The 27,900-nt window shown below is 46.0% G+C and overlaps 2 protein-coding genes across 2 annotated transcripts; one reads left to right on the forward strand and one right to left on the reverse strand.

Moving 5' to 3' along the window:
* Positions 1–508: 508 nt before the first annotated feature.
* Positions 509–6,879, forward strand: LOC134752420 (uncharacterized). The gene is made up of 3 exons (XM_063688130.1): positions 509–725; positions 1,650–5,909; positions 6,821–6,879. Exons 1-3 carry the CDS (start codon positions 509–511, stop codon positions 6,877–6,879), a joined length of 4,536 nt encoding a protein of 1,511 aa, XP_063544200.1.
* Positions 6,674–27,552, reverse strand: LOC134752078 (phenoloxidase-activating factor 2). Its single transcript, XM_063687639.1, has 9 exons — positions 27,399–27,552; positions 24,118–24,286; positions 22,939–23,053; positions 22,571–22,670; positions 19,362–19,474; positions 17,763–17,992; positions 8,455–8,639; positions 8,125–8,289; positions 6,674–7,347 (listed from the first exon to the last, which is right to left on the reverse strand). The coding sequence occupies exons 2-9, from the start codon at positions 24,284–24,286 to the stop codon at positions 7,183–7,185; spliced, it is 1,242 nt and encodes a 413-aa protein (XP_063543709.1). The 5' UTR covers positions 27,399–27,552; the 3' UTR covers positions 6,674–7,182.
* Between the last annotated feature and the right edge of the window lie 348 nt (positions 27,553–27,900).

The raw sequence follows: 27,900 nt of genomic DNA on the forward strand, positions 1-27,900 counted from the left end.
ACGCTCAACAATTATGGTCCTTCGATAGCCGAATAAAGAACAAAGAAACAAGTACGCGCTGAGTGTTGAGAATTTCTCCACTCAGATAGAAGAAAGAACAAAGAAACAAGTACGCGCTGAGTGTCGAGATTTTTCTCCACTCAGATAGAAAAAAGAAGCTTGAAAAACGAACGCGCTGAGCCTTGAAGTACGCTTCGGCTCAGACCCTTACCCAATTACCCCTCCATACCCCACCATACCGGCTTGCCGGTCGGACCGTGCTGTGTTGTAGGTTTTCCTCCACTCACGCGTCCTGGCAACTTTCGTTGCATGTGTCACATGGTGATGCCATCACACTGCTTTCGAACGCTCTAGGCATTGCACTTTGTCATTGCGGGAGATTCAGTGCACCGAGGGATTTACGCTTAGGGGCACTGACGTTGCGCTCTGTGGCGTCAGGGCATAGGTGTTAGGCAGGTAAATTTGTATATAGTTAGGGACCCCCGCGTGTGTGTCAAGAAAGAAGAAGATGTCTACGAAGAGTACGAGAAATCTTCGACCGCGCGCTAAGGGCCCGCCTGCCCCCGCGCCCACAGAGACCCCTACCCCCTCGTCCGGCAAGACCACGTCTACCGAGACACATACATGGAGCAAAGGCTCCACCGGCAACCAAGTGAATAGCGGTGGAGAGATAGACAACAATTCGGTACACTCGGACGCGTTAGAAAATACGGTAGTAGTTCGCAGTAGGTCGAATACGCTAGTGAATAAAGACCCCGTGGTCGCGCCGCCGCCGCCGCGGGCGCCGTCTGTTCGTGGATCAATCAGAGGTCGCGAATCGGTAAATAGGGATCGTGATAGTCAATTATCGGTGCTCATGGCCGAGCTCGAGGTTCATAAAGCCGCTCTAGTTGTCGCTCAGAAGCAGTCCGATACTGCCAAATTAAAGCTGCAGATCGCCGAATTGGAGGCGAATTCTGACAGAGGCAGTACCGTGGCTGACGAGTCTGAACGGCGTACTAGGAATTGGGTAGGACAACAGTGTAGGCCGCAGGAGCACGACGTCGCGATCGTGAATAGTAAAATTCCCTTGCCGAAGGAGACAGCGCCGCCGCCGCGCGCCGCCGCCATTGAGCGGGGTACTAGTAGGCCGCAACCGCGTTATTTAGAGGTGCCACACGGCAGTTATGCACCTATCTACCATAAGCCGCCCGAGTTACCCTCATTCGGAGGAGATATAACCGAATGGATTTCATTTAGGGCAGAGTTCGAGGACACGTCTCCCATGTTTAGTGCCGTCAATAACGTAAGTCGTATTAGGCGCGCGCTCAAAGGCGAGGCTCGGACCGCCGTGAAATCAATTATGTACACAGTTCAGGACCCGTACGAAATTATGGAGGCGCTAGAACGGCAATTCGGCGACCCGGAGGAAATTGTGTTAACGGAGTTGCATAATATAAAACGTATGCCGCGCTTGTCAGAAGACAACGCGAACATAGCTTCCTTCGCCGCACATATTGCGAATGCCGTCGCAACCATACGTTCGCTGCGACAAGAGCAGTACCTACACGCGCCTGAACTTGTAAACAAAATCGTGGACAAACTCAATCTGATTGTGCGTTACGAATGGGCAAAATATAGGCAGTCTAATAGTCAAACTCCCGGTCTAGTTGCATTATCGGAGTTTTTGAACGAAATTAGCACTGCAGCCAAACGCGTCAACCGACATAGGCCGTCGAACAGATTGCGGAACACAGTAAACACGGTATCTTTTGAGCACGACCCTAGGCGAGCAAGCAGTTCTCGCGATAGGCGTCGCGCCCCCGCGTTTTCCCGCGATCCTAGCACGGAGTCGGAATCAGATTCCCACGATCATTACGTACGCGAAGCGCCGCGTAGTAATAAACCCGCTATCGCGCAAGTTAAGCCTCGCGATAGTAACAAAAAAAAACCCGCGTCGACCGGAGCTAAGCCCAAACAACCGACATCGTCCGTCCCTGTCTCGCGCAGCACGTGCGCCGTTTGCCAGAACGGCCACGAGCACAAAGTTAGCGCGTGTCGTAAATTTTTAGCGGCGACGATTCCTGAACGGTGGGACTTAGCAAAGGGCGCTAGATTATGCTATAGGTGCTTAGACGCGGCTCACCGTAAGTTCAAGTGCAAGTACATCGCGTGCGGAGTTAACCAATGCGAAGCCGGACATCATAAGCTATTACACGGACTGAACGCGGCCGCGCCCGCGAACGGTAATAGTACTCCGGCGGCAGCGGTTAATAATATTAGGCTCCCGCAAACGTACCTCAAAGTCATGCCTGTAGAGGTGTCGGGACCGCTAGGTACCGTACAAACCCTCGCGCTGCTAGACGAAGGCGCGGCTATGACTTTGATGCTTCACGAAACGGCCGATAAACTCGCGCCTCGCGTAAAAGGCGAAACTTTGGAAATAGAAGGCATAGGCGGCGTAGTCAGAAATCCAGATTCGTATACGTTACGAGTCGCAATACGGGGTTTTTGTAGCCGACACATGGAAATGATGGAGGTAATCACGATTGGCGATATTGGCATAGGAATGCAGGGCGTACCACGTGACGTAGTCGACAAGTGCGAACACTTGACTAAGATCGCGGACGAATTGAGTTACCCGACCGGCATACCTACCATCGTGATAGGCCAAGATAATTGGCACCTCATCATTTCTCGGCAAATATTAGAGGGCCCGCCTGAGCTTCCTATTGCTAGCCTAACTAGACTGGGCTGGGTTTTACACGGCCCAGATAGAACGCGCCGCGCCGCGGTAAATTTTGTAGGGCACGCACGGCCTAAAACCGCGGACGACGAGGCTTTAGAGCTAATGAAACGACATTTTGACATAGAATCATTAGGCGTTTCACAAAAGCTACCTCGGGCCGATCCCGACCAGCGCGCGCTAGACTTACTGAAAACCACCTGTGTAAAAATACCGGGGGAGAATAGGTATCGAGCGGGCTTATTATGGCGGACAGACGACGAAAAGCTCCCAGATAACCGAGCGCAAGCATTAAAACGGCTGTACAGTCTAGAACGAAAACTAGACCGAGATGCAACGTTAAAGGCCGAATATGCAAAGCATATGGCTAACTTGCTTGACAAAGGTTACGCGGAGAAAATGGAGTCGCCGCCCCCCCTCGATGCGCCCCGGGTGTGGTACTTAGCGCATTTCCCAACTTTTCACCCGCAACGCGGCAAAATGAGATTAGTGTGGGACGCGGCCGCCACGGCCTACGGACGGTCGCTCAATAGCGCGCTTTTGGCCGGCCCCGACTTATTAGAGTCACTCTTTGGCGTACTAGTGCGTTTCCGCGAGGGTAAAATCGCGGTAATAGCGGACGTCAAAGAAATGTTTTTACAGATCGAGATAATTGAACAAGATCGCGATGCGTTACGTTTCGTTTGGCGGGGGGAGGACCGCACCTCTCCACCGCAAGAATACAGAATGAAGCGGCTTATATTTGGATCGGCAGCGTCGCCGACAACCGCGCTATACGTCAAAAACGAAAACGCAAGAACGCATAGCGAACAATTTCCGATCGCAGCTGAAAAAACAATAAAAAATACGTACATGGACGACATGTTGATCGCGCTCGATACGTCCGAGGACGACGCCAGGCGCATAGTAAACGAGGTTTACGAATTAAATATGCGCGCGTCATTCGAGCTTCGCGGGTTCGCGTCGAACCATCCTGCGGTTATTGCTGACGTAGTTAACAGTAAAGAGGAAACGTCATTGTTAGGCGCTAGCGAGAGCGAACGTACGTTAGGTTTGAAATGGAATCACAAGCGTGACACCTTAGGTTTCAACGTAAACTTTCGCAACACGCCCGAGGACGTACTTAACGGTCAGAAATTACCCACAAAACGACAGGTTACGAGTAGTGCGATGTCGATATTCGATCCGATCGGATACGTAAGCCCCATATCCGTCTTAGGCAAGGCATTAATGCAGGAGATATGGCGCACCGGAATCGGATGGGACTCGCCCATACCCGTCTCGCTCGCACCCGCATGGCGATCGTTCATAGATAACGTACAACAATTACGGGACTTGGAAATTCCGCGACACGTGCCCGCATTTAATAGGGAGGCATATATGCATGTTTTTTGCGACGCAAGTGAAAAAATATATGCCGCGGCCGTGTACCTAGTCAGCGTCAACCCCGAGGGGACTAGAACGTCCGCATTAGTGGCCGCAAAGGCCCGAGTGTCACCTCTCCGGGTAGTTAGTATTCCACGAATGGAATTACAGAGCTGCGTACTAGCGACTAGGTTAGCGGAGACCATAGTCAAAGAGTCAGACTACGTAATAAAGGACAAATATTTTTGGTCTGACTCCAAAACGGCACTCACGTGGATACGGTCGGACCCACGTAGGTACAAAACGTTCGTCGCACATAGGTTAGCGGAAATCGAGAACACTACCACCCCCGCCAACTGGCGCTGGGTGCCTAGTGCAGCTAACGTAGCTGACGACGCGACGCGCGGTATACCTACGCAATTTGGAGCGAACCACCGATGGTTCATAGGGCCCGATTTCGTACGTAAAAGCGAGGAGCATTGGCCGACAGAGAAAACGCCCGCGCCCGTCGCCGATACGGGCGAAGAACGCGTTAACAAGCTCGTATGCTCGGTAGGCGCCGCGAAAAATAAGTTTGAGTACCTGCCGGAGGTATGTAGGTTCTCAAAGTTCGTACGCTTAGTCCGCGCCACCGCTAAAACACTGGTTGCCGCCGAGGTTTTTAAAGCCGCATTGCTTAAAAAGAAACCAGACACAGACATAAATAAGGGGCATTTGAACTTAGCAGAGATATTGCTTATACGCCGGAGTCAACATGAAGCCTTTCCAGAGGAAATCAAGTTAATGGAAACTGGACGGCCGATTCCGAAGAAATCGCCACTCCATAAAATCGCAGTAAAACTCGACAAAAATGGAGTCATCGTGCTGAACGCCAGAATAGATAAAGATGTACACATACCCGTTCTACACGCTAAAGAAGATTTCGTCAAGCTGCTAATACATCATTTTCATGCTCTCTACAATCACGGCAACCACTCAACAGTGATAAACGAGCTGAAACAGAGATATTATATTATCGGTCTGCGCGGTAGCATTCGTTATATAACGAATAAGTGCCAATGGTGTCGGACCTATAAGGGGACCACACTCAAGGTTCCTGTAGGCGACTTACCACCAGAGAGGCTCCAGGCGAATCAACCGCCATTTACCGCCGCAGCCGTAGATTTATTTGGCCCAATGAATATTACAATAGGCCGCCGCCGCGAGAAAAGATGGGGCGTATTATATACTTGCCTCACTACCCGAGCTGTGCACTTAGAGCTTGCCGCCTCACTTTCGGCATCCTCTATGATACTCTCACTGCGCAGAATGATAGCTCGGCGCGGCACGCCTACCGTTCTGTACTCCGACAACGCAACTAACTTCTACGGAGCAGAACGAGAAATTGCAGAGGCCAAGAAAACGCTGCCAGACAGTCTAAAGCCATTCCTGACTGAACGAGCGATCACCTGGAAAAAGATACCGCCTGGCAACCCTTCCGCCGGCGGTGCATGGGAACGACTCGTGGGCAGCGTGAAAACTGCACTGAAAGCTACACTAAAAGAGAGAGCACCTCATGAAGAAGTTCTACATACGCTGCTTCTAGAAGCCGAGCACGTAGTGAACTCCAGACCACTGACACCTGTGAATCCAGACCTAGATGTCGAGGCTCTGACGCCGAACCATTTTCTCATCGGCCGGTCGAGCGCAATGGCACCGCTGGGCGTCTTCACAGACAAAGATATGTCACTGTCGTCATGGAAGACAGCGCAGAACTTAGCCGATCACTTTTGGAGGCGCTGGCAGAAAGAATACAGACCCAGCCTCCTCCCTCGGCCCAGTGCTCACCAGAACGTGCAGAAGCTAAATATAGGCGACATCGTCATCGTAGCGGACAGCTCTATGCCACGAGGAACATGGCCTAGAGGCGAAATCGCACAACTCTTTCCCGGCCCTGATGGCCACGTAAGAGTAGCCATTGTTCGCACCCGAGCGGGTGAAGTCCGCCGTCCAGTTTCCCGGCTTATACCTATATACTCCACGAATGGAGACGGTGTTGGCACACGCGGGGGAGATTGTCGTATATAGCTTTTAAGATATTTTTATTGTACGTTTTGTGATTCTCTAATTTTGTGTTTTATTATTGTGTAACTTTCTATGTCTTTTAATCATTGTGTGTTTATGTTTTATTTTTATATTTCGTGCATAGTTATAAGAATCAATGTCCCACAATAAATATTACCTATTCCCTAACTTTGTAAAATAGCGTAAGCTGATTGGCCAATAAATGGATACTGACTCTGCACAACACACCCACGTGACACAGTGGGCGGGGCGCGGGCGCGCTATCATATAAATATGACTGCCCAACCTAGCCTCGTCAGTCCGTCAACAACTAGTCTACACTAAACATCTTATTAACTCTAAAATAAGTGTTCTTACTAACCCTCACACTAACCCGGTAACATGGTGGTGGTATTTCTGAGGTAATTGGCAGCGGTAGCTTCACTTCGGCCAGCGCGTTCCAGTCTTCGGCGTACGAGCTTCATCGGAAAAACAGTCTACGCTCAACAGGTACCTATAGGCCTACGCGAACATCGAGAAACGAAATTTTATCTGCCTCTAGCGGTCTTAAGTTTCGACTGATAGAGAAGGCAACTACTTAGTCTAGTTACTAGACGAAATAATCAAGAACGCGGTAGGTCCCGATATATAATTCCTATGACTCACACCCACAATGCATTTTATAAGGTCAATGTGGGAAGACCGTCTCCCAAGTCCCAGGTAAGACCGTCTACAGAGGTCGGTAGAGCAGAGGGAGCAAAGCTTTTCTGTTCTGACTAAGTATGTACGTGTAGGTACAAATACGAAAGTTCTTGCCCCATGACGCTCTGACTGTCTTCCTAACCAAAAATTTTATATGTCTGTCTTCTCCACATAACTACTACAAAATATGAACCTATTTCTGTATGTTTACCTCATTTTCATTATGGGATTTAAGACAATTGGCGCTTTATTTTAGAAGTAGCTGCCGAGAAAATGTAGCCGACGAAACAATGATGCAAAGTGATAGGCGGCGGTGAGTGCTAACCGCCTGCAAGACATCTGTAAACCTAGTCGAGGTAAGTGTAAACTTTCTCGTCGTATCCGTGTCCGCGGACCTTGTCGTCGACCCAGGACCGGAGGTGTCCGACGTCGACGTACACGGCCGGCGTCTGGTCGCCGCAGCCGATGCCCCACGCGACGATTCCGTACTGGATGTAGCGGTCCTTCTCGTACTGCAATTATATAGGAAACTTTCACTTGACGTTCATATTTGTTTACCGGAGGTGTTTAAGATAGGGCCCTCGCTATCAACAGGGAAGGGCGAACCGGCTATCGTGGGTAGCGCACGTTTACAATTGCTCGGTACGACCAAACTCCAAAAATCCTAGGGATGGATTTGGAATTCAAGGCATTAAATTTGGAAGTTAGATTTGGATAACAAATTCGGAAAACGGTGGATTCCCAATTCAGAGTAATTCGAGCAATAACATTGAGTACCTACGAATGACAAAAATAAATAAAAAAACTACATCCTGCCATACGAATTTAGCTTTTTTAAAGATCATCGTTGGCAATGACATGATAGGTGCCATCCCTTTTGGCTGTAATAAAAATTAATCACGGTAAAACAGCCAATTTTATAATATTACACTATTTTTTCCTTCAGCCAAGGATCTTACTGCTTTCTGCGAAATTACCAGCCTAGGAATCCTTGTAACGGCCCATCATAACTTAAGGTTCAACTTAACTTAAAATTAAGTTAAATTGTGGTAACATTTTACCTCCGAAGGAGAGACGAGGGGCGATCCGCCATCACCCTTGCACGTGTCGGCGCCGGCCTCGCCGCCGGTGCCCATGAAGGAGCTTCTTTCTCGCCTCCCACGTACATGAAGCTGTGCAGCTCGAACTTACCTCAGAAGGACAGACGAGGGGCGACCCGCCGTCGCCCTTGCACGTGCCGACGCCCTTCTCGCCGCTCACGTACATGAAGCTGTGCAGCTCAAACGTACCTCAGAAGGACAGACGAGGGGCGATCCGCCGTCACCCTTGCACGTATCGGCGCCGGACTCGCCCCCGGCGCACATGAAGGAGCTGTGCAGCTCGAAGTATTTGCCGAGGCGGGTCTTGCGCAGCTCCTGCTGGCAGCGCGCGCGGTCTACTACAGGGACTTCCACCTGGAAACAATAAGCAACCTCTGAAATACAAAGGCGCCATCCAAGAGGGGGCGCCAAAATGGGCAAAAGGCAGCAGCAGGGAAACTTTTGTCAGTCGTCAGGGGGCGCAAATTTGGTGACTGCCCCGGGCGCCATATCCTCTAGCTACGTCCTGAGTGTACATACCCGTTTAAGTATGACCTGATACCGGCCCTCCTTCCCAAAGTGGTCCTTGCCCCACCCACTGGCCAGGCAGCGCTTGCCGCCGACGGCGCGTACGCCGGGGCTCGGCAGGCAAGCGACGCCTATGTTCGGCGCCGCGTCGACGGGGGACGCCAGGAAGAGGAGACCTATGTCGTAGAACAGGTTGCCTGGAAAAAATAACACCAATGAGAAGCAAGACTAAAGATGACTCTAGAACGCTCCGGTTCTGGACCGAGGATTCCGACACTTCGTGTTCTATGACGTGATCACGTGATGCTTTCTATATAAGACTGAAGTGTCGGACGCTTCAGCCCGGACATGGAACGTTCTCAAAGTCTTTTTTAAAGCTGCATGGATAAGGATGGCTTTATTTAGAAATTTTACACTAAGTTATCTGATGGCCGTATAGTCTAGAAAATGTGAAAAAAACCGGCCAAGTGCGAGTCGGACTCGCGTTCCAAGGGTTCCGTACATTACACCATTTTATGTGAACCGTGAGTGAAATGTCTTTAAAAAACCCGTGGGGGTCGGATGAAAATCTAAGTAATTAAGTCCGACTCACGCTTGACGGTACATTTCTTTTTTTCTTGAATAACTTCTAAATTATTTATCCAAAAATTAAAAAAAAATATATATTTGAGATTCCCACAATGAGCTCTTTCATTTGATATGTAACACGATATATTTTGAAAAACTTTATTTTTTAATTTTCTTATTTACCTCCCAAAAGTGGCCCCCTTGTTTTAAATTCTTTTGTTTACGTTACATGACCGTCTTTGGGTCACAAACTTACATATTGTTGAGCGTAGACTGTTTTTCTTGAAGCTCGTACGCCGAAGACTGGAACGCGCTGACCGAAGTGAAGCTACCGCTGCCAATTACCTCAGAAATACCACCACCATGTTACCGGGTTAGTGTGAGGGTTAGTAAGAACACTTATTTTAGGGTTAATAAGATGTTAAGTGTAGAGGTGTTGTAGAAAGACTAGTTGTTGACGGACTGACGAGGCTAAGTTGGGCAGTCATATTTATATGATAGCGCGCCCGCGCCCCGCCCACTGTGTCACGTGGGTGTGTTGTGCAGAGTCAGTATCCATTTATTGGCCAATCAGCTTACGCTATTTTACAAAGTTAGGGAATAGGTAATATTTATTGTGGGACATTGATTCTTATAACTATGCACGAAATATAAAAATAAAACATAAACACACAATGATTAAAAGACATAGAAAGTTACACAATAATAAAACACAAAATTAGAGAATCACAAAACGTACAATAAAAATATCTTAAAAGCTATATACGACAATCTCCCCCGCGTGTGCCAACACCGTCTCCATTCGTGGAGTATATAGGTATAAGCCGGGAAACTGGACGACGGACTTCACCCGCTCGGGTGCGAACAATGGCTACTCTTACGTGGCCATCAGGGCCGGGAAAGAGTTGTGCGATTTCGCCTCTAGGCCATGTTCCTCGTGGCATAGAGCTGTCCGCTACGATGACGATGTCGCCTATATTTAGCTTCTGCACGTTCTGGTGAGCACTGGGCCGAGGGAGGAGGCTGGGTCTGTATTCTTTTTGCCAGCGCCTCCAAAAGTGATCGGCTAAGTTCTGCGCTGTCTTCCATGACGACAGTGACATATCTTTGTCTGTGAAGACGCCCAGTGGTGCCATTGCGCTCGACCGGCCGATGAGAAAATGGTTCGGCGTCAGAGCCTCGACATCTAGGTCTGGATTCACAGGTGTCAGTGGTCTGGAGTTCACTACGTGCTCGGCTTCTAGAAGCAGCGTGTGTAGAACTTCTTCATGAGGTGCTCTCTCTTTTAGTGTAGCTTTCAATGCAGTTTTCACGCTGCCCACGAGTCGTTCCCATGCACCGCCGGCGGAAGGGTTGCCAGGCGGTATCTTTTTCCAGGTGATCGCTCGTTCAGTCAGGAATGGCTTTAGACTGTCTGGCAGCGTTTTCTTGGCCTCTGCAATTTCTCGTTCTGCTCCGTAGAAGTTAGTTGCGTTGTCGGAGTACAGAACGGTAGGCGTGCCGCGCCGAGCTATCATTCTGCGCAGTGAGAGTATCATAGAGGATGCCGAAAGTGAGGCGGCAAGCTCTAAGTGCACAGCTCGGGTAGTGAGGCAAGTATATAATACGCCCCATCTTTTCTCGCGGCGGCGGCCTATTGTAATATTCATTGGGCCAAATAAATCTACGGCTGCGGCGGTAAATGGCGGTTGATTCGCCTGGAGCCTCTCTGGTGGTAAGTCGCCTACAGGAACCTTGAGTGTGGTCCCCTTATAGGTCCGACACCATTGGCACTTATTCGTTATATAACGAATGCTACCGCGCAGACCGATAATATAGTATCTCTGTTTCAGCTCGTTTATCACTGTTGAGTGGTTGCCGTGATTGTAGAGAGCATGAAAATGATGTATTAGCAGCTTGACGAAATCTTCTTTAGCGTGTAGAACGGGTATGTGTACATCTTTATCTATTCTGGCGTTCAGCACGATGACTCCATTTTTGTCGAGTTTTACTGCGATTTTATGGAGTGGCGATTTCTTCGGAATCGGCCGTCCAGTTTCCATTAACTTGATTTCCTCTGGAAAGGCTTCATGTTGACTCCGGCGTATAAGCAATATCTCTGCTAAGTTCAAATGCCCCTTATTTATGTCTGTGTCTGGTTTCTTTTTAAGCAATGCGGCTTTAAAAACCTCGGCGGCAACCAGTGTTTTAGCGGTGGCGCGGACTAAGCGTACGAACTTTGAGAACCTACATACCTCCGGCAGGTACTCAAACTTATTTTTCGCGGCGCCTACCGAGCATACGAGCTTGTTAACGCGTTCTTCGCCCGTATCGGCGACGGGCGCGGGCGTTTTCTCTGTCGGCCAATGCTCCTCGCTTTTACGTATGAAATCGGGCCCTATGAACCATCGGTGGTTCGCTCCAAATTGCGTAGGTATACCGCGCGTCGCGTCGTCAGCTACGTTAGCTGCACTAGGCACCCAGCGCCAGTTGGCGGGGGTGGTAGTGTTCTCGATTTCCGCTAACCTATGTGCGACGAACGTTTTGTACCTACGTGGGTCCGACCGTATCCACGTGAGTGCCGTTTTGGAGTCAGACCAAAAATACTTGTCCTTTATTACGTAGTCTGACTCTTTGACTATGGTCTCCGCTAACCTAGTCGCTAGTACGCAGCTCTGTAATTCCATTCGTGGAATACTAACTACCCGGAGAGGTGACACTCGGGCCTTTGCGGCCACTAATGCGGACGTTCTAGTCCCCTCGGGGTTGACGCTGACTAGGTACACGGCCGCGGCATATATTTTTTCACTTGCGTCGCAAAAAACATGCATATATGCCTCCCTATTAAATGCGGGCACGTGTCGCGGAATTTCCAAGTCCCGTAATTGTTGTACGTTATCTATGAACGATCGCCATGCGGGTGCGAGCGAGACGGGTATGGGCGAGTCCCATCCGATTCCGGTGCGCCATATCTCCTGCATTAATGCCTTGCCTAAGACGGATATGGGGCTTACGTATCCGATCGGATCGAATATTGACATCGCACTACTCGTAACCTGTCGTTTTGTGGGTAATTTCTGACCGTTAAGTACGTCCTCGGGCGTGTTGCGAAAGTTTACGTTGAAACCTAAGGTGTCACGCTTGTGATTCCATTTCAAACCTAACGTACGTTCGCTCTCGCTAGCGCCTAACAATGACGTTTCCTCTTTACTGTTAACTACGTCAGCAATAACCGCAGGATGATTCGAAGCGAACCCGCGAAGCTCGAATGACGCGCGCATATTTAGTTCGTAAACCTCGTTTACTATGCGCCTGGCGTCGTCCTCGGACGTATCGAGCGCGATCAACATGTCGTCCATGTACGTATTTTTTATTGTTTTTTCAGCTGCGATCGGAAATTGTTCGCTATGCGTTCTTGCGTTTTCGTTTTTGACGTATAGCGCGGTTGTCGGCGACGCTGCCGATCCAAATATAAGCCGCTTCATTCTGTATTCTTGCGGTGGAGAGGTGCGGTCCTCCCCCCGCCAAACGAAACGTAACGCATCGCGATCTTGCTCAATTATCTCGATCTGTAAAAACATTTCTTTGACGTCCGCTATTACCGCGATTTTACCCTCGCGGAAACGCACTAGTACGCCAAAGAGTGACTCTAATAAGTCGGGGCCGGCCAAAAGCGCGCTATTGAGCGACCGTCCGTAGGCCGTGGCGGCCGCGTCCCACACTAATCTCATTTTGCCGCGTTGCGGGTGAAAAGTTGGGAAATGCGCTAAGTACCACACCCGGGGCGCATCGAGGGGGGGCGGCGACTCCATTTTCTCCGCGTAACCCTTGTCAAGCAAGTTAGCCATATGCTTTGCATATTCGGCCTTTAACGTTGCATCTCGGTCTAGTTTTCGTTCTAGACTGTACAGCCGTTTTAATGCTTGCGCTCGGTTATCTGGGAGCTTTTCGTCGTCCGTCCGCCATAATAAGCCCGCTCGATACCTATTCTCCCCCGGTATTTTTACACAGGTGGTTTTCAGTAAGTCTAGCGCACGCTGGTCGGGATCGGCCCGAGGTAGCTTTTGTGAAACGCCTAATGATTCTATGTCAAAATGCCGTTTCATTAGCTCTAAAGCCTCGTCGTCCGCGGTTTTAGGCCGTGCGTGCCCTACAAAATTTACCGCGGCGCGGCGCGTTCTATCTGGGCCGTGTAAAACCCAGCCCAGTCTAGTTAGGCTAGCAATGGGAAGCTCAGGCGGGCCCTCTAAAATTTGCCGAGAAATGATGAGGTGCCAATTATCTTGTCCTATCACGATGGTAGGTATGCCGGTCGGGTAACTTAATTCGTCCGCGATTTTAGTCAAGTGTTCGCACTTGTCGACTACGTCACGTGGTACGCCCTGCATTCCTATGCCAATATCGCCAATCGTGATTACCTCCATCATTTCCATGTGTCGGCTACAAAAACCCCGTATTGCGACTCGTAACGTATACGAATCTGGATTTCTGACTACGCCGCCTATGCCTTCTATCTCTAGAGTTTCGCCTTTTACGCGAGGCGCGAGTTTATCGGCCGTTTCGTGAAGCATCAAAGTCATAGCCGCGCCTTCGTCTAGCAGCGCGAGGGTTTGCACGGTACCTAGCGGTCCCGACACCTCTACAGGCATGACTTTGAGGTACGTTTGCGGGAGCCTAATATTATTAACCGCTGCCGCCGGAGTACTATTACCGTTCGCGGGCGCGGCCGCGTTCAGTCCGTGTAATAGCTTATGATGTCCGGCTTCGCATTGGTTAACTCCGCACGCGATGTACTTGCACTTGAACTTACGGTGAGCCGCGTCTAAGCACCTATAGCATAATCTAGCGCCCTTTGCTAAGTCCCACCGTTCAGGAATCGTCGCCGCTAAAAATTTACGACACGCGCTAACTTTGTGCTCGTGGCCGTTCTGGCAAACGGCGCACGTGCTGCGCGAGACAGGGACGGACGATGTCGGTTGTTTGGGCTTAGCTCCGGTCGACGCGGGTTTTTTTTTGTTACTATCGCGAGGCTTAACTTGCGCGATAGCGGGTTTATTACTACGCGGCGCTTCGCGTACGTAATGATCGTGGGAATCTGATTCCGACTCCGTGCTAGGATCGCGGGAAAACGCGGGGGCGCGACGCCTATCGCGAGAACTGCTTGCTCGCTTAGGGTCGTGCTCAAAAGATACCGTGTTTACTGTGTTCCGCAATCTGTTCGACGGCCTATGTCGGTTGACGCGTTTGGCTGCAGTGCTAATTTCGTTCAAAAACTCCGATAATGCAACTAGACCGGGAGTTTGACTATTAGACTGCCTATATTTTGCCCATTCGTAACGCACAATCAGATTAAGTTTGTCCACGATTTTGTTTACAAGTTCAGGCGCGTGTAAGTACTGCTCTTGTCGCAGCGAACGTATGGTTGCGACGGCATTCGCAATATGTGCGGCGAAGGAAGCTATGTTCGCGTTGTCTTCTGACAAGCGCGGCATACGTTTTATATTATGCAACTCCGTTAACACAATTTCCTCCGGGTCGCCGAATTGCCGTTCTAGCGCCTCCATAATTTCGTACGGGTCCTGAACTGTGTACATAATTGATTTCACGGCGGTCCGAGCCTCGCCTTTGAGCGCGCGCCTAATACGACTTACGTTATTGACGGCACTAAACATGGGAGACGTGTCCTCGAACTCTGCCCTAAATGAAATCCATTCGGTTATATCTCCTCCGAATGAGGGTAACTCGGGCGGCTTATGGTAGATAGGTGCATAACTGCCGTGTGGCACCTCTAAATAACGCGGTTGCGGCCTACTAGTACCCCGCTCAATGGCGGCGGCGCGCGGCGGCGGCGCTGTCTCCTTCGGCAAGGGAATTTTACTATTCACGATCGCGACGTCGTGCTCCTGCGGCCTACACTGTTGTCCTACCCAATTCCTAGTACGCCGTTCAGACTCGTCAGCCACGGTACTGCCTCTGTCAGAATTCGCCTCCAATTCGGCGATCTGCAGCTTTAATTTGGCAGTATCGGACTGCTTCTGAGCGACAACTAGAGCGGCTTTATGAACCTCGAGCTCGGCCATGAGCACCGATAATTGACTATCACGATCCCTATTTACCGATTCGCGACCTCTGATTGATCCACGAACAGACGGCGCCCGCGGCGGCGGCGGCGCGACCACGGGGTCTTTATTTACTAGCGTATTCGACCTACTGCGTTCTACTACCGTATCTTCGAATGCGTTCGAGTGTACCGAATTGTTGTCTATCTCTCCACCGCTATTCACTTGGTTGCCGGTGGAGCCTTTGCTCCATGTATGTGTCTCGGTAGACGTGGTCTTGCCGGACGAGGGGGTAGGGGTCTCTGTGGGCGCGGGGGCAGGCGGGCCCTTAGCGCGCGGTCGAAGATTTCTCGTACTCTTCGTAGACATCTTCTTCTTTCTTGACACACACGCGGGGGTCCCTAACTATATACAAATTTACCTGCCTAACACCTATGCCCTGACGCCACAGAGCGCAACGTCAGTGCCCCTAAGCGTAAATCCCTCGATGCACTGAATCTCCCGCAATGACAAAGTGCAATGCCTAGAGCGTTCGAAAGCAGTGTGATGGCATCACCATGTGACACATGCAACGAAAGTTGCCAGGACGCGTGAGTGGAGGAAAACCTACAACACAGCACGGTCCTACCGGCAAGCCGGTATGGTGGGGTATGGAGGGGTAATTGGGTAAGGGTCTGAGCCGAAGCGTACTTCAAGGCTCAGCGCGTTCGTTTTTCAAGCTTCTTTTTTCTATCTGAGTGGAGAAAAATCTCGACACTCAGCGCGTACTTGTTTCTTTGTTCTTTCTTCTATCTGAGTGGAGAAATTCTCAACACTCAGCGCGTACTTGTTTCTTTGTTCTTTATTCGGCTATCGAAGGACCATAATTGTTGAGCGTAGACTGTTTTTCTTGAAGCTCGTACGCCGAAGACTGGAACGCGCTGACCGAAGTGAAGCTACCGCTGCCAATTACCTCAGAAATACCACCACCATGTTACCGGGTTAGTGTGAGGGTTAGTAAGAACACTTATTTTAGGGTTAATAAGATGTTAAGTGTAGAGGTGTTGTAGAAAGACTAGTTGTTGACGGACTGACGAGGCTTCCATTGCTTCTTTCGCACCTCCGAAGGAGGGGCGAATTGCCTTCCCATCCTTACATTGGATCTTTGGCGGTTTCTATCCGCCGCCCGTTACAACGGGCGGGTCTCTTGAGGCCCAAAAAGTGGGCTGGCATCTTAGCGGGCTCGTATGGCCCTGTTGTTGTTGTTGTTATTGTTTGGGGCTTCTAGGTCCATCCGGGCTGCTCAAGACCGCAACGAGGTCGTCGAAGAGGTCGGCAGCCGGGGGCGTGCGGTAGGTGGGTGCTGGCGCTGGCGGCGGCGTGACGCGTCTGAGGCTTCTGGGTCCGACCGGCATGCTTAAGACCTCTAAGACGAGGGCGTCGAAGGGGTCGTTGGCATCCGGGGGTGTGCAGTAGGTGGGTGCTAGTGCTGGCGGCGGCGTGGGGCGTGCGGCAGTTTCGAGGGCTGGTGCCGGAGCTGTTGACGGAGTCTGGGCAGACGTCGTTTGAGTTGACGCTGTTTTCGTGGTGGCAGTCTTGAGTGTGGGCTTCATTTTCGCAGCGGTTCCGGGCTCCTTCGCCGGCTGCGGTCGTACCACCCCCCTTTGGGTGGGGGGGTTTGCCGGCGCCATCAATGTTGAAGGCGCCGACTCTTCCACCGTGGGCTTGGCGACCGTGGCGTTGGTGATGGGGCCTGGGCGCGACGGGGCCGAGAAATATGATTTCCCGGCCTTCCATAGGCGGTAAGCCCTCTTGAAAGCAGGGCAGTTTCTGTGGTTTCCTGGGTGCGGTCCCCTACAGTTCCTGCATGTGGCTCTGACGAGGCTAAGTTGGGCAGTCATATTTATATGATAGCGCGCCCGCGCCCCGCCCACTGTGTCACGTGGGTGTGTTGTGCAGAGTCAGTATCCATTTATTGGCCAATCAGCTTACGCTATTTTACAAAGTTAGGGAATAGGTAATATTTATTGTGGGACATTGATTCTTATAACTATGCACGAAATATAAAAATAAAACATAAACACACAATGATTAAAAGACATAGAAAGTTACACAATAATAAAACACAAAATTAGAGAATCACAAAACGTACAATAAAAATATCTTAAAAGCTATATACGACACATATGTATACCAAATTTCAACTTAATTGGTCCAGTTCTTTCGGAGAAAATAGGCTGTGACAGACGGACAGACAGACAGACGCACGAGTGATCCTATAAGCCTTATACCCTTATAGTATAAGGGTTTCGTTTTTTTCCTTTTGAGGTACGGAACCCTAAAATTAGCGTGAGCTTCTTGGATTAGTTTTCCTGATTCACAATATATGTACTAGCTATATACCAAGGGCTCTGTGGCCCAAAGAGAATCGAGGTCTACGACAGCGAAGAACCTATTCTGAGTTCTCCACCACACCACTCTAGCGACATATTTGTACCTACACAACCCAAAACTTACAAAAAAAAATGTAATCTATCTCATGTAATTAAATGTAATTAAATTAAATTTTTGACGTGTAATATGTACCAATATTATTAATAAATTAGTATGAGTATGAGTAATACGGCGCCTACAGCCTTACGCTTGAACTGTAGGTACGATTGACTCTATCGGGTGCTGAAATATGAGAATAAAACGCCAACGTACACGTTGAGTTTTGAGCCTTATCTTACATACCTTTGTTAAAGTCCTTATGGACCACCACCTCCTTGACATCACGGTCCTGGTACGGATACACCTCGCTCTTCGTCTGTGTGTCCCACTCGCCAGCGCGGATTCGCAGTTGGTTCCCGTTGGACACGTAGTGGGCCGCTGTCAAAACCACGCTGGGATGGATGAGGGAGCCACCGCCGACGTACACGTTGAGCTTCTGGCCGTTTGGCTCGTTCTCGTGTACTGGTTCGATCCTGGAAATATTTATGACATATCGATAGACAAATCATAAAATGACAATATATTTAATCCCTATCACAAATATATGTTTTCTATTTGGCACCATTATACAGTGATTTTTTTTAAAGGTGATACTTGGGAGTGTTTTTGCTGCAGCAGAAAAGGGTATGAGTAAGTAAACTTCTAACCTTAAATAGTAAAAAGACTAAATTCCTGTGTTTTCATAAATCTGCCGCTTCCAGCCCCTCTAATGCTAGAGATTTAATCAAAATTCATAATGCTGAAAGAGCTCAACGTTCGGTCTTGCAGGTAATGCTCAAAAAGCCCTTTCGATATCCGACAAACAGCCTTTACCAAGAAGCTAAAGTACTCACAGTCCGCCAGCTCTACATACATAAAGTCTGTCTTTCAATTCACAAAAAAGCCGTTAAGTCTGAAAATTATGAGAAATTACTTGCTAAACGCGTGTTTAAGTTACCTATCCCGTGGGTTAACACGGCTTTTGGGAGACGATTTGGCGACGTCCTCTGCTCTTCGATTTATAATACGGCCGTAAAGCTCCAGAGCGAATTAATTGGTTGCACTGTGCAGGTGGCTTAAAAGGTTACTTTTTAGCTGGTTATCAACACTTGATTATGATGAGAGAGATAAACATAAAATTAACTAAATTAGACTAAAATATTGTAACTTTATAAAATCGTTTAACACGAAACTGTAATAGATATAAAACTAACTAAATTAGACTAAAATATTGTAAATTTATAAAATTGTTTAACACAAAACTGTAATAGATATAAAACTAAGTAAATTAGACTAAAATATTGTAACTTTATAAAATTGTTTAACACAAAACTGTAATAGACACTAACTAAATTATACTAAATATCATAGTAATATAATTGAAACTAAAGTTGAACTTAGCAACAAATTTAATAGCAATAATGTAATAACCTAATAACTAGATACACATAGTTAATTAGTTACCTTTATAGTTGTAACACCAAAAACTGCATTTACCTTAATCCAGCATACCTGCTGCATAAACCTGAATCTCATTTTTGTCCTCAATTGTAAAAATATAATTCTAGTTAACTCGCATGACATAAAAATGTACATCTGGTCTCCCGCGATACAGGCCTAGCCTAGTGCGGGGACTCCTGGAACCTCCGAATGTCAAGTCAGTTATGCACCAACTCTGTTCACTGTTCAGTAACTTGTGATATGTACTATGTACTACAATTGTATTCGTTCTGTGCAATAAAACATTTTTTATCTTTTTATCTTTATTATATGTTTATATGGTACGATATGCAGCCTTCTCGGTTCTATTTATATATATCACTGACTGATCCTTTATTTGAAGTGTATTTCTTATATACGTACTTGAGGATGGCCACCATCCACGGGAACTCGCCGAAGTTGGCCTCTCCGTCGGCGGCGCCGGTGATACGGAACCCGAGACCGTCGGGGTTACGCCAGCCGCAGCCCTCTCGGTTCTATAACAAATGCAAAGTTATACCAAAGATAGATATAACTCCGTAATAGATGGATACAGTCTAAGGAAAAAACGTGCCTCTTAAATCAAGAAAATTTGATTCTCTATCAGATGGCGCTACTACCTTTCGCCTACTCTCGTATAGATGGCGTTACCGATTTCGTTTGTTATTTAACAATTTTAACGCATATCAGTGAAATAACATGGGTCAAAATCAAATAAAAATAATTAAGGCAAATAAAAAAAAATCATCTATCCTTTATTATTATTTTTATTAACTTTACTTTTTTACTTTTAAAATAAATAAAAAACAATTATCCATATATAAATACATTTTTTGATATTTTTATTTTTAGTTTTAATCATGTGTCGATAGATGGCAGTGGCACAAAATTTACTATGAATTTACCGCTCTATCCTATCCTCTTTGGTTATACTAATTTTACGGTACTCAAGTACTTTTAGCCACTGGTGCGACATCTTTCAGAGAAGATAGATCTCCTTTTTTAAGCACTAGCAGTCCACTTACTGCAATTACACGTGTCGCAATCAGCGCTTACTGCAATCCGCGCGAAGCCGTAACCGTGCATCGCCAATTTATGAATGCATTTATTCATAATGTGTCCATTAAATTTTGCAGCTTGCTTTGCCTAATAAATAAAAGTTTTTGAGAGCTTTCCGCAACCACTTTGGAAATGAAATGAGCTACCGAGGTTTGAGGACTTTGAGAAGTATTACGGGTATTTAAAATGTAAGAGAGTGCCGGGTCCCAAAAGGTTGGTATAACGCGTGTGACACCATAGAGCTACCAGTCTTATTTGTTAAAAAGAACAGAAATATAAACGAATGATGATGTGATGGATTACCTTCAAGCTAAATTAACTTCCAATACCTAAACAGCGAAGCACACAATACCGCTATGCATCATAATCAATTCGTCATCGACATTGCTGTGGCAACTTTATAACAATATAATGACTCCTATTTGATGTAACACCTACAACCTTAATTATGCCGTTCGCAAAACAACAAGGGAAGGCAACCACGTATTGATTGTACGGGTATCGCTCGATCAATGCCCCTGAGAACGGCAATGATAAGTTTGTGGTTAGAATAATGAGTTGAAAGTCATGGCTGTTATGGTCAGTCGCCTATGACGCTTTTATTATTTAATTTTAGGGAAAATTGTATTTTGGAAATACCTATTCATTGAATGATACTAAAAGGTAGTTTGTAGGTGCATAGAGTAACTTATACTAGAGCGGTACTGTCATAGTAAATTTTGTAACCCCAGTAAATTCACTGCCATCTGTCGACACACTTTAAAACTAAAAATAAATATTTATAAAAATACGATAAAATGTATTTAAATATGGATAAATGATTTTTTTATTTGCATTAATTATTTTTATATGTTTTTGACCCATGTTCTTTCACTGGTATGCGTTAAAATTATATATAACAAACGAAACAGTCAACGCCCTCTATACGAGTGTAGGCCAAAACTAGTGGCGCCATCTGATCGAGAATCAAATTTTCGTGATTTTCGAGGCACGTTTTTTCCTTAGACTGTATCCATCTATTACGGAGTTATATCTATCTTTGGTAGGTGTTACATTGTTAACCTAGATCCAAAAATAATAATAATATTGATAAGACTAAAGGTTTTCGCGAAGGGCTTACAGTATGGGGTTCTTCAAAAAAGGAACGCCCAATTTAATATCTCTGGTGTTGCAGACGTCCACGGTGACTCCTTATCATCATGCGGGCCGTATGCTTGTTTACCACCGATGTGGTATAAAAAAACCGGCCAAGTGCGAGTCGGACTCGCGCACCGAGGGTTCCGTACTTTTTAGTATCTTTTGTTATAGCGGCAACAGAAATACATCATCTGTGAAAATTTCAACTGTCTAGCTATCACGGTTCATGAGATATAGCCTGGTGACAGACAGACAGACGGACAGCGGAGTCTTAGTAATAGGGTCCCGTTTTTACCCTTTGGGTACAGAACTCTAAAAAGGTCTTATTACATGGATGGATCCTAGCGGACGGATCCGATGTCGGATCCGACGTCGGGCTCGAGCAAGGATCGTTTTCCGTTTCAAGAAATATAAGAACATCCCTCGCGACGTCATATTCCATACAGCAGACGCCGATGCTCTAAAGACGCTATTAGTGTGGGTGGCCTTTGGGTCAATATTTTTTTTATTTTTTTTTTATTTTTTTTTTATTTTTTTATAAATACGTTTACACGACTTTACACTAAACCAATACGTCATGAAACTAACACATAACAACATAGAATCATTACATTAAGTATTACATTACATTTCACACACGGATAACAAACATTACGTTACACTCGAGGGCCTAGCGTCCATCACCTCACAGAACCTCAAGCATTCGTTTCTCACAGCCACCCATCGCCATGCAATCAAATCGCATTCCGGTGCTGACGCCAAGAGCGCATTAAGTAGAGAGAGAGCGCGCGGCAGTGGCGAGTTTCTTCGCGACACAGTTCGCGCAGCCGGCACAGCTAAAAGAACGCGTCTCCGCGGCCTGAGATTTATTCTGGAGACATCTGGAACAAACAGTCGCACGAGGCGGCTCACAAGTTCCGGACAATCTGACTCTCCGCGCAGTGTTCGACACGCAGTAGATAGCAAACTAAAGGTCCGTCTGACTTCTAATGAATTGTATCCAAGGGTTCCCAAGAGATACTTGGTTGGATACAGGAACGGGTAGTACCCATAAATCTTCTTGTACAAAAACCTTAGGAAAGCTTTTTGCACTTTCTCCAGCAGTAACGCGTAAGTTGATTCATACGGTAACCATGCGATCGACGAAGCCTCTAACTTGCTTCTCACCAAGGCGTTATAAACTAGCTTAATAGCCAGTGGATCGTTAAAGTTACGCAAGTTACGGATTACAAAGCCCAGTCTTCGATAGCAGTCGGTCGCAAGTGACACTATGTGCTCGTGGAATGTGAGACGAGTATCGAAGACCACGCCTAGATCCTTAACAGAAAACACACGATTTATAGGCTCTGATCCCAAATATGGTTTAACAATTAAAGTCCGTGTCTGTAAAACAGTACCTTAGCAGGAGGCGCGGGGGTGATGGGGTTGTCCGGGGTCTTGCGGTCTGGCGGCAGGCAGCACGTGTCTAAGTACGACTTGCATTCGCCATCCTTAACTCTGAAAACATGTTTAATTAAATCTGAATCCGTTAGGTCCATAAAAAAATTGTGGCAAGCTATTTACAACCCCTCCGGTATTGCCCCACGCGATACGTCTGTTCGTTTGCCTCCGATATTATAAAAATAATGATTGGGACATTGGCTAGGCAACCTAGTCACTCACCTAATGTCAATGATCTCGATGCCATTGATGGTATCGTTGGCGCCGCACCGATCTAGGTTATCTGCTCTCAAACAGAATCTCTTGAAACATGATCTTAACTGACCTGATGTCGATGATGCCGACACCATCATTGATAATGGTGTCGTTGGCGCCGCACAAGTAGTACGGCACACACTCGCCGTTCTGGTTGTCTGCTGTCATACAGGACTTGTCGCCATCTGAAACGAACATTATTTGTTGCTTAAGGCCTTAGTTTTCATTAAGTATACCATTTTTTGTGGGACTCGTTCCTCCCTCTGCTAACCAGAGGAAGGGGAGGAGAATTACCTACTAACATCCCCTGCGGCGTCACCCTCTTTACCGTCAGGGGAGCGTCATTAGATCGCTTGCGGTATTCTATCGGCGACGCCTCCGGCAGCCCGTTCGACATGTGTCGGACACCCGCGCTGATGAAGAAGAGAGCCAGGACGCTTGACTGTCCTCCCAGACGTGTAAAGTCATCCCGTCCCACAATCCCCATCCCCAACCCACTGGCTCCATGGGGGGAGGAACTAGATATTAGCTAATAGTGCATATCGCCTACGCCTCGCCTCCTCCTTCTCCGCCTTCATTAAGTAAGTAGACCATGTCAGTTGTGTACAATATCGTCACAATGTATGAGAAGGCAGCAACATCTCTATAAAATGTGACACCACTCGCTAAGCTGGTAACCAAGGCTTATACATACATTTTTAAAATTGTTCATTATTCGTTCATAGCCATATGGCAATCCTTTCAAAGGATATCCTTTGAAGAGATCGACGCCACGACGGACACCTAGTTCTACCGCGTCTTGTACTTTTACAGCTGATGTAAAAAGTTGTACGCACATAGGTTGTATACACGCAAAAAGTTGTATACACACACTACACAATACTCAAGTTTTTTGCACCTCAAGCCTTTGCTGCAGTGTTTACAGTGCCATCTAGCTAGTGACACTCGCCGTCAGCGTTAATGGTTAAGGTTGGTCTTGCACCTGTCCAATATCTTGGTCCAATGTGCATTGCGTCTCACTCTCTCACTAAGCAAAATGTGAGATGCAAATACACATTGGACAAGTGGAGTAAGCTGGGCAACAAAGTGGAGTACCTACTGCGGAGGTTGCGTTGCGCCGTTGTTTTGCGTCTTCCCGAGGTTGTTCTTCTGGAGCTCATTGATGATGAACTCTAAATAAATCATATCTATTGTAGACAAAGGTTCTAATATACAGCAGGAAATAAAACTGATGACTCTAGTGACTCACCGTCCGCGTTATTGTTAACTATGCTCGGCACCAAAGTGGACGACTGCGGCGCTTGCGTCGCTCCATTATTCTGGTTCTGGAGCTGCTTGATGATGGACTCCAGGTCGCCCCCTTCGTCTTGAGCGCGGCACAATGCCAGGAGCACCAGGATTGAGAGGAATTTGTACATCTGGAAAAGAATAACAGGAAGAAATATTTTAGGATCGCAGGATCGAAAAACAAAAAGAAATATTTTTGCACCTGCCGGTTCCATCACTTTGTTGGCTTTAATTTAGACGCATCACGCCAAAAAGATAATTTACTTGGGAAAATTCCTATGCCGCCGTGGCTGTGGTCGAGCGGTTTAGGCATCTGCCGCGAATGTAGAGGACGCTGGTTCGATTCCAGCCGGGCACTGGAGGTCTTGGCGTCTTGGTAAATTTTTCTTTCGTATATGACAACTATTTCAGTTTATTGCCTTCTATAGTGCGATGCCATGAGTGAACACACGCATGACACACACATGATGCCAACACTGAAGAGGTTTCACATTTAATTTGGCGCCAGTGTGATAACACGTGGACGAACAGACATAGAAACCTACTTACAAAAGGAGTCTTCTGTTTTAAGTAGCAACAATATAGGTGGTGTTGGTATTAGTTATTTTGATACATTTAAGTCGTAAAGACATTGCAGCACGTTGACCCTGTCCTAGATACTTTATCGAACTCATTTCTCCAGACTTCCTTAATTAAATTGGCTGATAATGCTATCATTGCATATAACAATCCTTGTTAGCTACATTAATTCGCTACCATCATGGATTATACCAATGAGTGCTACCGCCACCGTTTTTGTGCTCACCAGTTGGCGCCACTGTAGAAGGTCTAGAAAAACAGATCTCAAAATTCTTCTATATAGTAGGGTCCGGTGACCCTACTACTAAGACTCCACTGTCCGTCTGTCTGTCTGTCGGTCCGTCTGTCTGACACCAGGCTGTATCTCATGAACCGTGATAGCTAGACAGTTTAAATTTTCACAGATGATGTATTTCTGTTGCCGCTATAACAACAAATACTTACAACAGAATAAAATAAATATTTAAGTGGGGCTCCTATACAACAAACGTGATTTTTTGTCGTTTTTTGCGTAATGGTACGGAACCCTTGGTGCGCGAGTCCGACTCGCACTTGTTTTATTTATTAATAAAAAAATGTTAAAAAATTACACTTTCAATGGGTTTGGGTTAGCGTTCATTATGACTATTCCAAATTTCAAATCGATAGCTGAAGTAGTTCTCGAGATATTTAGCAAATGCGTCAGACAGACGGACGGACGGACGGACAGTCGCACGCACCATAAGGGTTCCTTTTGTACCTTTTTGCTACGGAACCCTAAAAAGTGTATCTACGGCTACAAGGTGGAGGCTGAACAACTGACGCAGGCGGCAGGAGCAAATAAGACCGCAAACAGAAGCTCTCAACAACAGGTTTTAATAGACACACATTATTACATAACCTGTTTGAATGCTATTTAACTACTCAAACGTTTTTGTCAGTCTACTGCTTTAATTAAAACAGTATTAGTTTTTATTAGGGTTCTGATGACTATCAAAATTATAATCAATACCTACTCGTAAGAATGTTAGAAACGTCATTCCTTTGTGCGGTTTGTGCCATTCCGAATATATTCGTTCGTCTGTCGGTTTAACTTTTAATGCATGGAGACAAAGTGTCCATCAAAAAACAGTAATTAGGCGGAGCCTCTATACACCGAAATAATACCAAAAACAACCTACGTAATTTGGTCGGGTTATTTGTTGCCTTCTATGGTACATGTCATACTCATGTCCCAGAGCCTACCTAGCGCCACCTATTTACAGCTGAAAGATGGTAATTTTTGCAATAGTTCTGCCATAAGAGTCCTTTCTATCCCGTCCATATTTTAATGACTCCTAACCTCATCATTTCACTGATTTTATCTAATATTGTATGTTCACTATCCGAGCTAACGAGCGAGCTATGCGAGATATTAATTGTAAACAAACAGATTCATTATGATAACAGAAACAAGATCTTATTTATTTACAAGCAATAAGTTATATCAAAGGTTAAGGTTAGATTTAGGTAAAACAAAACTAAAACAACTTTATTACGGTCTATAAATTTTTCTTAAATTGCTAACACTTCATTTTATTTATGCACTAGTTTTATTTTTAAAATTATCATTTATTTTAGTTGTTAGGGTAAAAACGGGACCCTATTACTAAAACTCCTCTGTCCGTCTGTCTGTCCGTCAATTGAAATTTTCACAGATGATGTATTTCTTTTGCCGCTATAACAACAAATAATAAAAAGTACGGAACCCTTGGTGAGCGCGTCCGACTTGCACTTGTCCGGTTTTTTAATATCTTTAAGTACTTGCCTAATCTTTAAGTTTTTTACTTGTATGTAATTTATTTGTGTAATAAAACATAATGTATGAAAGTTTATTATAGAACTTTGGTTCAACTTATAATTGCCTGCGCATAATATATTTTAATTAAAAAAAAACAATTCGGATCATAACATAAACAATACAGTTGTGGTTTAAATCAACTGTGTAACTATTTTTAAAGTCAACTATTGAAATCATTTTTTAAATAATACGTAACAACAAAAATCCGCCACTCATCATGGCTTGGGGAGGCCTTTGCCCAGCAGTGGGAAACAAGATAGGCTATAAAAAAAACAACAACAAAAAAAATACATCAATTGTGTAAAGTCATTTATGCGTTTTAATAACTACACCGATTAATAAATAGATGGATATCTTCAGATGCATCTGCAATTCTGCATATTTATTTTTTCCTGTTTAGATTCCCACGCAAATTTTATATTAACTGTTTACGGCCTGGTGGTCAGATGATCTATATAACATAATATATCTATGCTATTTAGCAAAGATAGATATCCTCTTTGCACCTAGTAAAAAAACATTAGCTTTTTTCATGTTAATTTTGAAGGGGATAGGTGGTAAGAAAAGCAGATGACCACCAGGACGAAAAACTTTAAACAGATAATTGCCATTTTTATTGATTTTATTATCAATAAAATTATTAATTTTATTAATTTTATTATCATTACCTACACCATTGAAATTAAAAACGAAATCGAACACACGATTTTCAACGGAAATTTAATGTACATTTTGTATTCCCAAAATTTACCCTCCATTAACATATTTAATATCCTAGTAACTAATAAACACATAGCGTAGTTTAGATAAACACAAAAAACATGTTTTACAAGCACTGTACCAACCTTGTCACTTCACACACCACACTGCTTCTCGGAACGTATTGTGACTTATTTTCCTCATCAAGTGGGGATACGACCTCACGTTATCAGTTTGTTTAAAAATAAACCTTGAATTTGAAGTTTACGGTCGAATTTCGAATGTAGAAGAGATGGATTAATAAGTCTTTTTGTCAAGAAACTCACCCGGCGTCTTATTTTATTAGCAACAGAGGTTATCGGCGAGTTGTGATTACACATACTTGTCCCAGGGTCTTATTTGGGCTAATATTTGTATGCTTGTAGCTAGGGCTCGGCAAGCAAGAATGGATGTCGGTACAGACTATGACATCGCTGGACAAAGGACATTTCGTTACACCACCCGAAGAAGCGAAGCCACCCTGTAGGTGTAGATATATCCTCCCAAGTCCTGCCCGGTGTCCTTTTAAAAGGATAAATTCAAATCGAATTTTGGACTATAATTGAATAAAAGCAAAATTCAAATCTGTAAAAATGACTGTGAGGAGTG

Source organism: Cydia strobilella, chromosome 24, assembly GCF_947568885.1.
Source record: "Cydia strobilella chromosome 24, ilCydStro3.1, whole genome shotgun sequence".
NCBI lineage: Eukaryota > Metazoa > Arthropoda > Insecta > Lepidoptera > Tortricidae > Cydia > Cydia strobilella.